This window comes from Bombyx mori, chromosome 13 (assembly GCF_030269925.1).
Source record: "Bombyx mori chromosome 13, ASM3026992v2".
NCBI classification, from domain to species: Eukaryota; Metazoa; Arthropoda; class Insecta; order Lepidoptera; family Bombycidae; genus Bombyx; species Bombyx mori.
The window spans coordinates 7,388,097-7,403,762 of record NC_085119.1 but is presented as its reverse complement, the minus strand read 5'-3'; the positions used below and the strand labels follow the sequence as shown (position 1 = coordinate 7,403,762).

The following is a 15,666-nucleotide window of genomic DNA, read 5'->3' as shown; positions in this document are numbered from 1 at the left end:
GATTTTGTCATAGTCCAATAGATGTTGTGCAATAAGTTTTTAAAAATTGATCCATTCAAATAATAAGCGATGTTTTTTTTATTTTTTTTATTGCCTAGATGGGTGGTCGAGCTCAAAGCCCATCTGGTGTTAAGTGGTTACTGGAGCCCATATACATCTACGACGTAAATGCGCCACCCAACTTGAGACATAAGTTTTAAGGTCTCAAGTATAGTTACAACGGCTGCCCCGCCCTTCAAACCGAAACGCATTACTGCTTCACGGCCGAAATAAGCAGGGTGGTGGTACCTACCCGCGCGAACTCACAAGAGGCCCTATCACCAGTAATTACGCAAATTAAAATTTGCGAGTTTGATTTTTATTAGATGATGTTATTCCTTCACCGTGGAAGTCAATGGTGAACATTTGTTGAGTACATATTTCATTAGAAAATTTAGTACACACCTGGGATTCGAACACCGGTGCATCGTTCAACACGAATGCATCGGACGTCTTATCCTTTAGGCCACGACGACTTCAACGAGTTAATAAGTTTCTACTAAAATCTATGATTTTCGATTATATTGTGAAATGGATAATGTATATATTTATGGTTCTTTTCTCATATTGCTCTAAACTAATAAATAGTGTAAATAGCAAAATTTTATGTAGTTCGGAGCGTGCGACATTAGTCTCATGAATGAATCATCGCGATCGGATCCCGGTCTGGCGGTCGTATTCGATTAGCACGAATAATTCCGAAAGGGAAATTGAAAAGCTAAAGCGATGCCCCGAGGACTTGCTCTTTCTGTTATTTGCGGCTACCGCACTCGCTGCTCGTAGAATACACAAACAGTTTCAAATACCACTCGATATCCTTATATTATTGACTCGATGTTATTAGAGTTGTTTTGTTAGTGACATTTTTTTTTTTTATTTTTTTTTATTTATTTATTGCTTAGATGGGTGGACGAGCTCACAGCCCACCTGGTGTTAAGTGGTTACTGGAGCCCATAGACATCCACAACGTAAATGCGCCACCCACCTTGAGATATAAGTTCTAAGGTCTCAAGTATAGTTACAACGTCTGCCCCACCCTTCAAACCGAAACGCATTACTGCTTCACGGCAGAAATAGGCAGGGTGGTGGTACCCACCCGCGCGGACTCACAGGAGTTCCTACCACTAGTAAATACCGAATAATACCGATTTTCACGTAACTCGTTTAGCTGATATATTTTTCAAGAAAACTATTAATAATGATAACAGTTTGCTTGATTAAAATTGTCTGGTTAGTCGGAGTAATTAGGAAACTTTGTATTATATTTAGCATAGCATAATTGTTAACAAATAAGACTTCAGTACAAAAGTCTCATTTAGTGTTAATGGAAGGTATTGTTGGGTGCATTATTCGCTTTGTCTTAGAACATAGTTGTGAAACAGTAAGTAGTGCTGGACGGGTCTGTCCGGTAATCCGGCCGTAATTAGCAGTGGGACGCACCGCTGAGACACACTGTTAATACGGAATTGCAACAGACTTTAATGCATTTGTGTGCTATGAAACAGAAACCTTGAAATTCATTTAATAAATCCTATTTTTGTATAGTAATTGAGCCTACACTGGTGAATTCCAATGTCTAGTTCATTTCTACAGCTAAACTATTTTGTGAACGGTCTGAGAAATAGTGCAATGTAATAATCATAAGTTAACAGTTGTCTGCTCTATACAGGCCTCTGAATTCACGGAGCTGAGCTCTGCTTTTTTGGCTCTCCTCCTGATCCTGTAAATCAGCCTGTAATGCTAACCCTTCAGTTGTTGGGAGTTTTGGGTTGGATTGGGTGTTAGGAGACTGCTTTCGAACACCAAAATTTTGTACATACAAAGTTGTAAATTTTGGGCCGCGCCGCGCCGTTGTGCGTGTAAAAGAAACGCCGCGCCAGGGCGTTCGTTGATCCGAGCATCAGCTGTTTTCGATTTTGTGTTTCATTGCTGGTTTTTTTTTTTGTAAAGTAATGTATTTTTTATGAAACTATCGTTTCATTTAGCTGTACTAACACAGCGGAGCGTAAATAATGCTAATAAAACATTTTAAAAATATGTTTTTTTTATATCAGGATCGATTTCTTTCCGTCCCGTGATCAAAGATGTCATTAGTACTATCGTCTATCTTCGTTTTCGGAAGCGGTCTCCTCAAACCCAGTATGTATATGAACAAACGTGTTTAAGTATGTTTATCAGTCTTTGGTACTCATAACACTAGGAATCTTAAATTAGAGCCTGATGACCGTGTGTGAATTGTTTCCAGTTATTATTATTATATTCAAACATTTAGACCTGGGCCACGAGACTACCGCCATGCGCCATGTTTATTAAAAATGTATTTAACACAGATATTCTATGTTTGAGATTAATAAGGATTACGTATACACGGATATTGACTTCAATACTCGTTACTGTGTGACATCGGTGGAACATAAAATCTTGTAAAATAATTTTAACAAAATTAACACACACAAAATAAAATAAGAATAATATTATCAATAAAGTCTGACTGTCATCAATTAATCATGCATTATTAACAATAACTCAAATACTACTGGTATTTGATAAATTTTAAATGTGGCCGCATAAAGACTAATACAAAAAAAAATTCAGTTCACCTGGAAAAAACTAGAGCTAACACACCTAAAAATATAGTCGAATTGAGAATTTCTCCTTTTATGAAGTCGGTTATAACCACAAAAAGAATGGATCTGATCTATTTTCATCCTTAAGTTAAGCTTTTCTCCAATAGTCACTTCCATGAGTGTACACGAAAAACTAATTAGTATTACACTGTATTATAATCTGTAACTGTTGGCTGAACTAGAAAACTCCTACCTTTTGGGTCTCTTTATAATGTAACAGAACAACGTGTGCGGCATACGACTTTACTTTATCACGTTCTTGGTTCAGACTACAAGAAAAACATATATTTAGCATTTCTATCTAACGAACTGATGCTAATTGTCGCTGCAGATTTATTTTAAAATTTATTTTGACGGTTTTGTTGTTTCGTTCATTGATCAATAAACACAATCCTGTTCTTTTTTTAAGCATTTTGAATATTTTTAAAACGTTCATAAAAGTAGGGATAAGGTCTTAACCCTTCTTGGCTTACATCTATTATGTATTATTATTATACAAATAATACATAGTAAAAATTTCGACATGGTTATTAATGGCTATCAAGTCAGCAAGTTAGTGATAAATTTAATAGTAGTTTTCGAACTTGAATCTGAGTTTATTTATTTTTAATCATATTAACCGACATAGGCCAAAGGATTGCGACGTTGAAGTGGTAGTTGGCAGAGCACATTGCTCGTAGAACGGATTGCCGTTGGGGCTGAAAAGTTCTTAAGTGGCGACCGCGTACCGGAAGACGTAGTGTGGGTAGGCCTCCCACAAGATGGTCCAACGACCTATTGAGGTTCGCGGGGATCAAAGGGATGCGGGCAGCGCAGAACCAGTCGTTGTGGCGAGGCTTGGGGGAGGCCTATGTCCAGCAGTGGACGTCAGTGAGCTGAGAGAAAAGCATATTCTGTTAGTCATAACATATACTACTTAATGGTGGTGGTCGTCTCCTAAGAGGCTCTACTGCCAATAGAAATACGTCTTCATTTCTCAAAGTTTGTGCCTCTAATCGCGTTGTGATGTCTGTGGATTCTTACACTAAACACAAAGTGAGCTCGTTCTTAACTAGAGCAATAAAAAATAACTATGTGAATTCATAAATACTTCTGATTGTTTAAATTTACTGTGCGAAAAGCAACGCGTCTTGTGCTACTTTAAATTGTTGCCGGGTCGCAGTGTGCTGTGAATTCATAATTACAGGGCGTATAAATTATACCGATAGGGTTCCGTAGCGGTACCGAAACGTTGTAGATGTGTTAATTGTTAATTGCTTGTATAATGTACAAGTAATTGGTTGGTTTAATTGTACGTTCATGAGTCTCATGTCGGTAGTAGGTGTACTCGCAGTTTCACTCTTTCTATAATTTGGAACAAATCATTGAAATAGCTTGAAATGCTCTTTAAATAATATCAAATATATATTAGATACGTTTCATGTCGCATAAACTTATGTCACACAGTGGCCTATATTTAGGTTGTCGCAATAAGTATTTTCAGTTCAATTTGTGTTTCAGTTGAAATAACCCTACTCTTTTAGTTTTCGAAATATCATTTTTGAAAAAAAAACTAACTGCCTTTTCCGATATTAGCATATGTATAGGGTGCATTTTATTAATTCAAATAAAAATATATCTAATAAATAAAGCTCAGTTTTCAACATTTAATGTGAAGACGAAAATTTCTTCTGAATTTGTTGCATGCAAATTAAGCTACATGGAACGGCAATTAACGGAATACCCCGCTAGGTTAGAACCAGCGTGGGTCGAGAATAGCCGGCCTTCCATCACCCGGATGCTCTTGCGTAAAATACGTGCAGAGCAGCTTGCACGTCGTCTTCTTAGGCTTCCTTCGCCGGTCCCCAGACCGACATGTAAAGCGGCCCGAAACACTTAGAGGGCTAGGGCTTGGGCGAGATCGCCTTCCACGACTCGTCGCCGAGCATCGATACCACAACACTCGGCAACGATAAGTCGTTTCCTATTTTTGCGACTTGGACACGGCGCCACCCCTCCCATGCGGGGAAGGCGACGAGCGTATGCTCTGCCGTGTCCAAGTCGCAACCACAATGGTGGCACTCTGCCGTCGGCTCGGCTCAGATCCGGTGCAGGAACTCTCCGAAGCAACCATGCTCAGTTAGCACCTGCATGAGCCGGAATGTCCCCAAGATAGAATTTTCCTATGTTAAGGGTATCAAGAAAACATTTCCGAGACAAGAACAAGTGGATCTAAGACTTGAATACTTTTTAATTATAAATCTTAATAAAGACACTAACTTCGTGATATTAACATAGATCTAGGATTAAACTGAAACGAAAATTTTTCATTGCATAGTTTAAACAAATATCTATATCATGTTTCGTGGTACTTATTATATGATACCATAGACAAAGGGCCAATAAATTTTCTAATTTGGCTCCACGCGACCATTTCATTCTAGAAAATTAAAATTAATAAGATTATTATTTTAAAATAATTTTCAAATTCTATCAGTACGAGTATATAATCTAAAACAATGTTGTATGTTTTGCATTACATCCTGTTCACATTTTGCTCACTTTGAAAATAATTGACAATCTCAAGAGTAAAGAGCTTAATTGTTTTGTCGGAGACACTAATTCTAATCTAATTGGTGGTCAGACGAGTATTGGACTTGAAAAGAGGAAGCACAATGCAATCACATAAAACCAGTCCAACACAAGATTAGTGGTTAACTAATGCGGTGTTACTATTTCTTAGAAGAAACATTTTTTTACTTATTTTAAATGGCGATCAGTTCAAGAGCAGCTCTGTTTCGCGAGTGAATCTACTTACTGGTGGTAGGACCTCTTTTGCATTCGTACGGGTAGGTACCACCACCACCCCGGCTATTTCTGCCGTGAAGCAGTAATGCGTTTTGGTTCGAAGGGTGGGGCAGCCGTTGTAACTATACTGAGACCTTAGAACTTATATCTCAAGGTGGGTGGCGCATTACGTCATAGATGTCTATGGACTCCAGTAAATACTTAACACCAGATGCGTGGTGAGCTCGTCCACCCACCTAAGCAATAAAAAAAACGTCAAAGTCTCATCAAAATCGGCGGGATTGATGATCCATGCTTTGGTTTCTGCTAACTTCTAGAACTTACTAGTTCTAGAATGAATACTACTTACTAGTAGTATTAAAAAAATCTAAAGTGAATGGAGGGTATCCGTCAGAACGCGTGCAGGGCGCAGTCGATAGTATGCTATTGCATTAGCCGGGTCAGCGCTAAGCGGTTTATCGTGTCGCATTGATATCAGCGTTACGAAGTTGTCGTCATGTCGCTACGGATGGGATGGAGATCTAGATCATTTGACAATTAACTAAGAAATCGGGATTGTAACGTTTGAGGGGAACCAATTTGGATACGTGACATGTGCACCAAGCTTTGATGGATCGTATCTATAAGACACAGGTTAACTGTATAATTGCTTGAGCAAATTGGTACTTGCATTGTGATGATTTGAGTTGTATGACTACTTTAACTGTTAGGTCACTGGCGTTTCTTTTCGACGTATCATTTGATTATTTCTTGAATAACTATGATAATAATAACTACAGTCATGACGCTCAAACTAATGCCTCGATTTTTTTAAATGTTGTTGAAGGCAATGGAGTTAGAAAAAAATTATATATTTAGTATCAAAACTTGTGACCATATTGAATATTGTAGAATGTTATTGCCATTGCAGATAGGCTAGCTTACGGCCTCTCTGATGATAAGTAGTTGCTAGTTGTTACACAGACGTTTGTAGACATCCACAATGCTATGGGCTCAGCCAAGCCTCTGTTTGAAGAAGAAGATTTCATAGCGCATCGGAAATATTATGAAGTTAAGATCATTTCAAATACGATTGTTATATAGTAAAAAATATTATTCTTTCATCGTGAAAGTTTTCATGAGCATGTGCTAAGTACGTATTTCCTCACAAAAATTGGTACTTGTCTGCGGGATTTGAAACTGGCATGGTCGCATTAGTTGATATGAGTACATAGTACATCGGGCGGTTCTTGTCAAAATTGTTTTATAGAAGCAAAAAAAAACAACGTTGCCCTACAAATTTATCTTAAAAACAACAAAATGCACAAAACGAAAATATGTTTTTCATTAAAAGCTACGTATTTTACCATTACAACAAAACACAATATTGAATTCAAAGCTCTTGAAAATCATAGTGTCAAATTATTAAGACGCAAAAATATAATAATAAAAAAGAACGTCTGACCTCAAAAACCAAAGTTGAAATAACATTTTCCGACACAATATAATCCCAAGTAAAGTCATCTACGACATGAAAGAAACACATCGAAATTCTTAAGGGGAAATATTACTTTGCAATCGGGAAATTCTTCTCTGAAACAACTCGCGGAGAGGTAACGTTCATTTCGACAAAAGACGAACAATATTCCGTGCACAAAGGAAAGCACCCGATATATTCAATGCAGTGACACAAGAAATGGCGGCACAAAGCGGTAACAAAGCTCATATTGAGAGTTACATTGAAGCGAAATAGTCCATATACCGAAGTGCAGATTCGATAATGGCATACAAATATTGTTGGTTCTATGGCACTGGTTTTCAGTCATATGTGGTGAGTACCTTAATATTCAGGAAAGTCAGGAAACTATTTGAGAAAAAAAAAGTTCCTACATATTTTTTTTTTTTTTGAAATAAAATGTTTTTAAAATCTGAGTGTGATTGAAAATGAAATTTTCTGTAAATTTTCTAGCATTCATATCGAAAAATAAAAATTATTTTTAGGTCGTCGTTGTCATCGTTTTAAACTAATCTTTTCGATTGTGACAACTTCAGAATTTGGAAGTTATTAAAGAGACTTACGCATGCGCTTATTTTACGCGCCACCCCTAAGCCCTACGACCGCCTCCGTGCCAAAGATATCACCTGAAAACTGAACCCTCAAACCTAAAGAATAAGGACTTTGAATTTGCTAGCTCGTCAACGCGCGAAAATTTGAGGCCCATATCATCTTCGGTTGTAAAGCCGTCATTATGTTCACGCAGGAAGAATTAGATTTTCGTGACGTATTCTCCTGTTTTCTTACTCCTTCACTCTGAAGTCCCCGAAATTCGGCTTATGGTAAACTGAACTATTATCCACAGTGTTAAGGTAGATATTCATTTGGAGAAATTGAGTTTGAAGGGGTGAAGTGGCACGACAGACGGGCGAAGCCTTTAGTCGGCTGCGAGCCTCCAGGGTGAGTGGGCAATTCATTTAAATTGCCTTCGCGGCGCTTTCGTAACTTACTTCGCAATGAAGACCGACCGATAGATCGGTACAAAACTTTACGAAGTGATCAATCAAATGAAGTATAGGGGTTCGAACGTCAAGAAAAGTTTATTTAAATTGTTCAAACGCGTTTTGGAAATAGTTTTTCCGAAAATAATTCCAAAACTAAATTAAAAAAATATAAAATATATAAAGCATAGTAAGTATGCAAAAACGAGCTTAAATAAAAACAAATGTGAACGATTTTAAAGTATCGTCAAATTAAATATTTCACAAACGAGTCGTACTCTATGATAAGGTTTGAATCCAGAGAAAAATAACCATAAATTTAATTTTAATTTCAAACTCATTTCTCTTGAAGAATTCATTCCTTTCCCGACGTTAATAACATTAAGCGTCCTTGTAAATTAAATTAAATTGTGTTACTGTATCTTGAATATAAATAACAGCGAGTGTAAATCGTAGTTAGCGGTGTTATGGAAGGGCACGGGGTGCCGGCGATCCTGGCATATTTGCCGTTTTGCCGACATTCTCCAGTTAATTAAAGGCCATTTGTACTCTGTCTTCAGAAATATAATTTATGAAATGAGAAAACATTTCAGCGTTTAGTAAATGTTCGAGTCGTGGAAATATTTTTGACGCGGCAATGATTTGTTTGTCGGCTGATTTGTTGTATTAATTCCTTGTAATTGAAAGACAGTTTGAAAGGTGTTTCTTCTAATTTGTTGTGAAAATGATGTACACGAAATTGTATTTTAAATAACGTATTGATAAATAAGTAGGAGCCTCCACTCCACCTCCTTGTCGATTCCAAATAAGCCCGCCTCGATCCCAAGCTCCGCCTACCCGTGGAAGGTAAATAAGTGTTTATGTAAACAGTTTTATATACTCACTGAATACATACTCACATTTTCCTGTTACTCCGGAAGATATTAAGGAGACCTCGTGACCCAGTATTACTTGTCTTTCCTCTCTTACATAGTACGCTTTTACATAGTGTTCCATAATAGTTTTCATTTCAGATATAGACTATAATTTATAGCTCTGAAGTAATTTTTAAACATATCAATTCATAATTAATATAAATAGTTCTGAAAAAAAAGTATTCGTATAGTAACGCTTCAACAAAATAATGTTTCAATAAAATTAGAAATTATTTTGTTGAAATAGCTACAATGAAACTTGCTTGACAAAACAGTTTGCTCCCGCAATTTCACAAGAAGACAATGTGTTAACAAACAAAATCAACGGAGTGGATGAAAGTTTCACAGCTAAGAAGTCTAGACTGTGTGCATAATGTCGACGCCGAACAGTGAGCTCTAACAAGCCGGCCATCCGAAGTTGTTAAACGAAGCCGAGTGAGTTGCGGGAGAATAATTCCGGCAAAGCGGTCGCTAACTGAACGGACAGTTTGGAAGTGTTGGCGGCTCGCCTCGACTAACAGTGCGGACTGGTAGATCCACATGCGCTGTCGTTAAGCTATAATATGATGCAAATCGGATGATGGAGACGCAATCGCTAGGGAGGAGTCGCCAGGCTCCTGCTGTCAGGAACCACATAGTTTACACCGATCACAAGGGAAGAAAGTGAGTATTTAACCAAGCCTATAAAATTATTTTAATAAAAAGAAAAAACGACTTGAAGAGGTTTATAAATATAGCTTAAAATACGTATCAAATTATTGAAGAACCACAATACAAGACAATAATACATAATACAAGGCTTTAAAGGAAATAGCTTTCCGTCAAATTTATAACTCAATGACGTTTACACTAAAATAAAAATGTATTCTGAAATTTGAACGTGGTTAAATAATAATATCCCGTCGTTACCGTTTAAACCAAACAAATGAGCCTTATTATTTCTCTCAATTTGTTCTAACAAGTAACTTAGAGTCAAAGGTTCGCCGGGGCGGAGAACTCAATGGCCGTGAATTTTGTAATCTTCATTAATTTCAACCGAAAGTTAACTTTAGTCTTCCTACTTCAATTTCTATTAATTTGAATTCGGCGTACTTAACGTGCCGTTTAATTTTACTAAACTGTATAAAACGTTACAATATTGACCTTTCACTGCTGCTAAGTTCTTAATTTTATTTTAGAATCTGCTTAATATTAAGACGATATTTCTTATTAACTTGCCCAAGGAACATTAATGTACAAAGTAAGTATGAATGCCAATGAAATGTACATTTACTTTTCTGCGACATAAAGTTCAGTTTTAGTTAACTAACTTTACAGTTAAATAGCCGTAAGTTCGAGATCTACTATTACAACTCGTCCAGTAAAATATGAAGCATATGGTTAGGTAACTGCAAAAGAAATTTTCATATAAATGAGGTGTAAAAAGTTTCTAACACCATTGTAAGAAGAAATCTCGACCGACTGAACTTTTCCTGAAACATTTAAATTCACTGCAGACTCTTTTATTACGTCGTCTCGTTATTATGTCACTTGTTCTTATTGCAAAAGAGATAGTTCTATTGTCATTGTATTTTAAGGTTACAAACTTGATTGGCCAATTCATGAGTGTATAGTATATAGTCCTGAAGCGACGTATTTATAAATCGACAGTAAATTGAAAAGCGTCAGAATAACGGCATACATTTTTTGAAGAAATAACATTAGGCCAGCCATTTTTTTTTCTAACTCTCTGCCAACATCTTCGATGGTCTGTTCTGGCTTGGACATGACTGGTGGATGAGCTCACGAGGCTTAGTTTGAAAGACTAAAATCTGCCCTATGAACCGTCCAAAATCTTATGTTGCATAAGTTTCATTTTGATTCTAAACTATCAATATTTGATCACGCTCCGCTACGATTATATATTATCACTAATACATAGTATGGAGGTGATCCAATTGTTGAGACTCCCGTGCCACTTATCGTTCATTAGTGGCGCTTGTATCTAAAATTATCGAACATTTTCTTCTACTTTTCTACCTATGCTAATAACCTCGAAAGATTATACTACGAGTAACTTCATCGAACGTGTTTCTTTTAGATTCCAGACACACAAACAGTAATTTTTATCGATAGATTAAAATTGCTATGAAATGATGCAAACTATATTTCAAGACAGGGCTTGTTTGGCGTCCATGGTTAATTATGAGACATGTGATCCGGTTCAGCCGTTTACAAGTAATTATTTACGTGCAATATATTTAAGAATCCATCGTCATTAAAAGCATGAATTTATCTTCCATCTATGGGGTATCGTAGTATCTTCACCTTCGTTTCCTTATCCAACTGCGGCCTTAATTATAATCATAAGTACCGATGGTATGACGTATTGCGAGTTTCTATCATACTACTGAGTCCCGCAACTCTATTAACATAGTTTTCAACAACATCAAGACGGCCGACGAACTTGAAAATTTGCACACGTTTATAAAACCGATAACAATAAATAGTTTTATTAAATTTGACCTTTGAGTAGGATAAAAAACAATTCAATAGTTAGTTCATGTTTAGTTATGAAACGACATCATTAAGCAATAAACAATCGATTCGCAATATTTGTAAGTTTTACCGCGTCACCCATTTCACTTCAGCTACGAAGTTGTGGTATCTGATATGCTACATTGTCGTACTGATCTACAAGAACAAACATATTTATTTAGGACTAGCTGACCCGGCAGACTTCGTAGTGCCTCAATCGATAAATAAAAGACCTTAACTTTTGTATAAAATAAACATAAAACAAACTAAAGGAATCCGTCCGACGGGGGACACATCAAAGGGAAAACAAAATGCATTTTCATATTTATCTACCTTATAAACCTTCTCTGGACTTCCACAAATAATTCAAGACTAAAATTAGCCAAATCGGTCCAGCGGTTCTTGAGTTTTAGCGAGACTAACGAACAGCAATTCATTTTTATATACCTATATATAGATTTAGGTTTTGTTCGTTGGTAACCTGGACACCGTAATTGTTGAACTTCTTTGATGGCCAACTTCTACATTCGTCATAATAAGTTTCGCCATGTGACGGATTGCGTTTCTAGGAAACCCAAACACTGGAGTTTGATTCGGTTTTTAAGCACAAATAAATTCTCTTAAAAGAGAATATTGCAAATTAAGTACATACTAGTTTCTATTGTTACTCTCAAAGTAGAACTCGTCCTTAATAAAATTAACAAAAAATCTTCAAAAGTATTCAGTTCTGTTTAAAATATAATTGCTTACATTTCAATTTTCTTCATTTCAATAGTTTTTAATTTCCAAAAATCCTTGAAAAAAGATTCGAAATGCTAACTTCTCATTTTTAAGGTAAAATAAATAGTAAGACGTTCTGCTATCTCTAAATTCTCTATGTTCTTTAATTCTCTCTCTCTTAAACTCTTTAGTCTTTAATTCTCTCTCTCTTAAACTCTTTAGTTCTCCTAAGGTAAAATAAATAGTAAGACGTTCTGCTATCTCTAAATCCTCTATGTTCTTTAATTCTCTCTCTCTTAAACTCTTTAGTCTTTAATTCTCTCTCTCTTAAACTCTTTAGTTCTCCTAAGGTAAAATAAATAGTAAGACGTTCTGCTATCTCTAAATCCTCTATGTTCTTTAATTCTCTCTCTCTTAAACTCTTTAGTCTTTAATTCTCTCTCTCTTAAACTCTTTAGTTCTCCTAAGGTAAAATAAATAGTAAGACGTTCTGCTATCTCTAAATCCTCTATGTTCTTTAATTCTCTCTCTCTTAAACTCTTTAGTCTTTAATTCTCTCTCTCTTAAACTCTTTAGTTCTCCTCAAGAAAACGCAACAAACACATTATTTTCGTATAGTGAATGAAAATGAAAATGCATAGCACTGAATCATTTACTCATTTTCAATATACGAAAGAATTCATCAGTAAGTATTATCACGTACGTATTATACGTAATGCCAATCAAAACATATATTAGAACGACAAACATGCATATTATTGATAATCCGTTAATGAGTATTAAAATAGTTTTAAAATTGATAGTATTTATCAAAAATGTACCATTAGATATTTAGGAGAATCACTGAGTATCATACTTTACCATTTTTATCATGAGATATTAACGTCAAAACGTTAAGTAAAATTATATGAGGATTGCTGTTTGGGATCAAAAGTCAAAACAAGATAAACAGTGAAATCAGTAATCTTCATGTATAAAATTTAAACTAATAACGAAATAACCAAAGGAACATTTTTAGGAAGATAATCGTAATTATTTAACACTGTTTATATCTGTACCGTATCCCAAGGCAACCTTTGCAGGAAATAATAAAACGTAATCTACCCTGAACTGTTCTAACGATGAATATTGTGAGTAATATTTGTTAATAACCGACCGTGCCGAGGCTTAGGTCTTAATGTATTTAATTAACCTCTGAAATAAATAGCATCCATTTTTTTATAATTTTTTTCTTTCTTGCTCACGAATTTTTTTAAAGTACGGCCCGAGTGCAATGTAGTTTTTTTATGACATTATTATTTAAATTAGTAGTATTTTATTTATTTAATATCATATTTGTTGCACGTGCTTCTCAGTTTCAACTGTATGGGCTCTTTAAGCGTTAATCATGAAAGTGAAATTGCTTAATTTCGGCTCAGAAATAGAGGATCTTATATACGGATTTACTAACTATACCTTTGAGATTAAATTATTTTTATTATTTCTGACGTTTCGAATACTTTCCAGCTTAAGGAATTAGTAATAACTTTTTCAGCTTTGGTGTGAGTGCTGTGTAAGCTAGCATGGATTGGTACCATCCTGTCAGCTTCGACGGCGACCCAGTAATGAGGTCTATTTTCATGGATGAGACAGCCGTTATGCAATTGAGGCTTCGACCTACTGTCTCAAGATTGTGGCATTCACGGTATGGTGTCCTTGGACCCCGGTTGCCGTTCACACAAGTTGGGCCATAAGCTTGTCCATTCATCTGCGAATAAAAAATGGAAAACTAAGTTTTACAACTGTAGCTAAGTTATTTTAAGAAGCTAAGAATCTATTGTAACATGATATTATACGTTATACTAAGTCGCTAAAATTTTAATTTTAAAAAACCTTTAAAGAAATAAATTGTGGTTGTCAACTACCTCTGACCCGTATTTTAAAAACCTGACAAGGAAAACAAAATCCTAAAAATTAGAAGACATAATGGATTTGGAGTGTTCTTAAACATAAAAAGGTGCCAGTAGTGAAAAGTAAATTTTTTATGAAAAAAATAATTCTTGCAATTGATGTGGAAATTCCACGGAGAATAACTTGAGGATGACCAATAAACTGATGAGTTTGCAAAAATCTATAAATCTAGGTTGTATGTTGTTTAGTACGATGGCTCATGTGTATTTTGCTTTTTCATCTTATGACAATTTTTCACCTCTTAAATAGGCCAAAATATTAATAATCGAATTTTTTAAATCAAGCCGCTCTATTTTCACTTAAACTCCGCAATATTTATTTGTTACTTTCAGATCTTCAGAAAATATTCAACTTCGAAATTATTGAAAACTTTACAATACTCACGTGAATATGTCGTTATAGTAAAGAAATTTGAATATAAATGGTCCGAACCGCTCTCGGTGTGTGGGGGGGAGGCGAGGGGCAGACGGGCTTCGAGGGACCCCCTATATTTGTGTGTCGAGCAAGGACAGTACAGTTACTTGTATACAGTTTCCGTTAGTCACATTTTCGCAACAAGGTATTCACATTTCGAGGACTAGAAAGTTGGCCTTATCGCGTTTAAAATAGAACGACAAACACATCTAACTTTGTGATGCAAAACGGACAAAACGAGTCAGGCCCGCGGACGTTAACGTAACGAAGGTTTATTTTTAATTATCCCTTTAATGTTTTTCAAAATAAATTACATCCATTTTAATATTATAATTGTATTCGAATTTATTGATGAACTGTAACAATATCTTGTACATTTTGTATTATTATAATCCATTAGTAAGGTGAGTTAAGCTATCGTATGAATGATAATTTACTTGTTTATTAACTACTTTACTTAATTATTAGTATGAAATATAATTCCTTAACAATGACAGTAATAAATACTGCCATGTAGCATGTTGATTCAATCATTATTTTTTCAATAGTTGTGTCGGTACACGGTTTGATAGCAAAAAGTTTTGATCAACACCTTACAAACTATCGTTATCCTGCAGGGTTAGGGGCCTGGTATAGAAGGCAGTTATCCTCGATACGGCGCGCATTGTGAAGAGGCTTCTTACTCTGGAGTCTTAACCACTGGTGGCTTGTGTCATAGACACAACAAAAGTATACTTAATAAGATTTTAAATAAATATAGTAGGACAATAATAAAATTTAATAAGAAAAAAGAAAATTCAGAATGTTTATATCAACGAAAATTCGGATTCATCTTCAGCACGTACCCTACGTAACTCAATACAATAAGTACATTATAAGTACGAGTAAGTGTACAAATTGATTTATCGAAGTTGAACATGTTACCGAGTTGCGCCTGAGTATTCGCAGTTCTTTGCGTTACACAGATAAAGTGGAAATAAAAAAGAAACTTCACAAACAGAAATCCCCTTGTCGCAAGATTTACGAGCCAACGCACCTCCGACTCAAATAACTTATGTACATGTAAATTTTTGCCTCGTGGAAACAAGCACTTGTATTTACTGCTCATATCCATGGCTAAGATAGAAAAGATTTATCAGTTTATATTTCCTGTTCTTTCAGCCGATTTGAATTTTAAGATTTTAAGGCTTTAGACGAAAATCACTACAAATTCAAAACATAGT

General features: G+C 35.5%; 1 protein-coding gene across 1 annotated transcript in view; it reads left to right on the top strand.

Annotated features, from left to right (window-relative positions):
• Positions 1-9,026: 9,026 nt before the first annotated feature.
• LOC101737066 (delta-sarcoglycan) overlaps positions 9,027-15,666 on the top strand; it is a 30,831-nt gene continuing 24,191 nt past the window's right edge. The window contains exon 1 of the mRNA XM_012691741.4: positions 9,027-9,505. Coding sequence (XP_012547195.2) covers positions 9,420-9,505 — 86 coding nt within the window. The 5' untranslated portion in view covers positions 9,027-9,419. The remainder of the gene's footprint in view (positions 9,506-15,666) is intronic.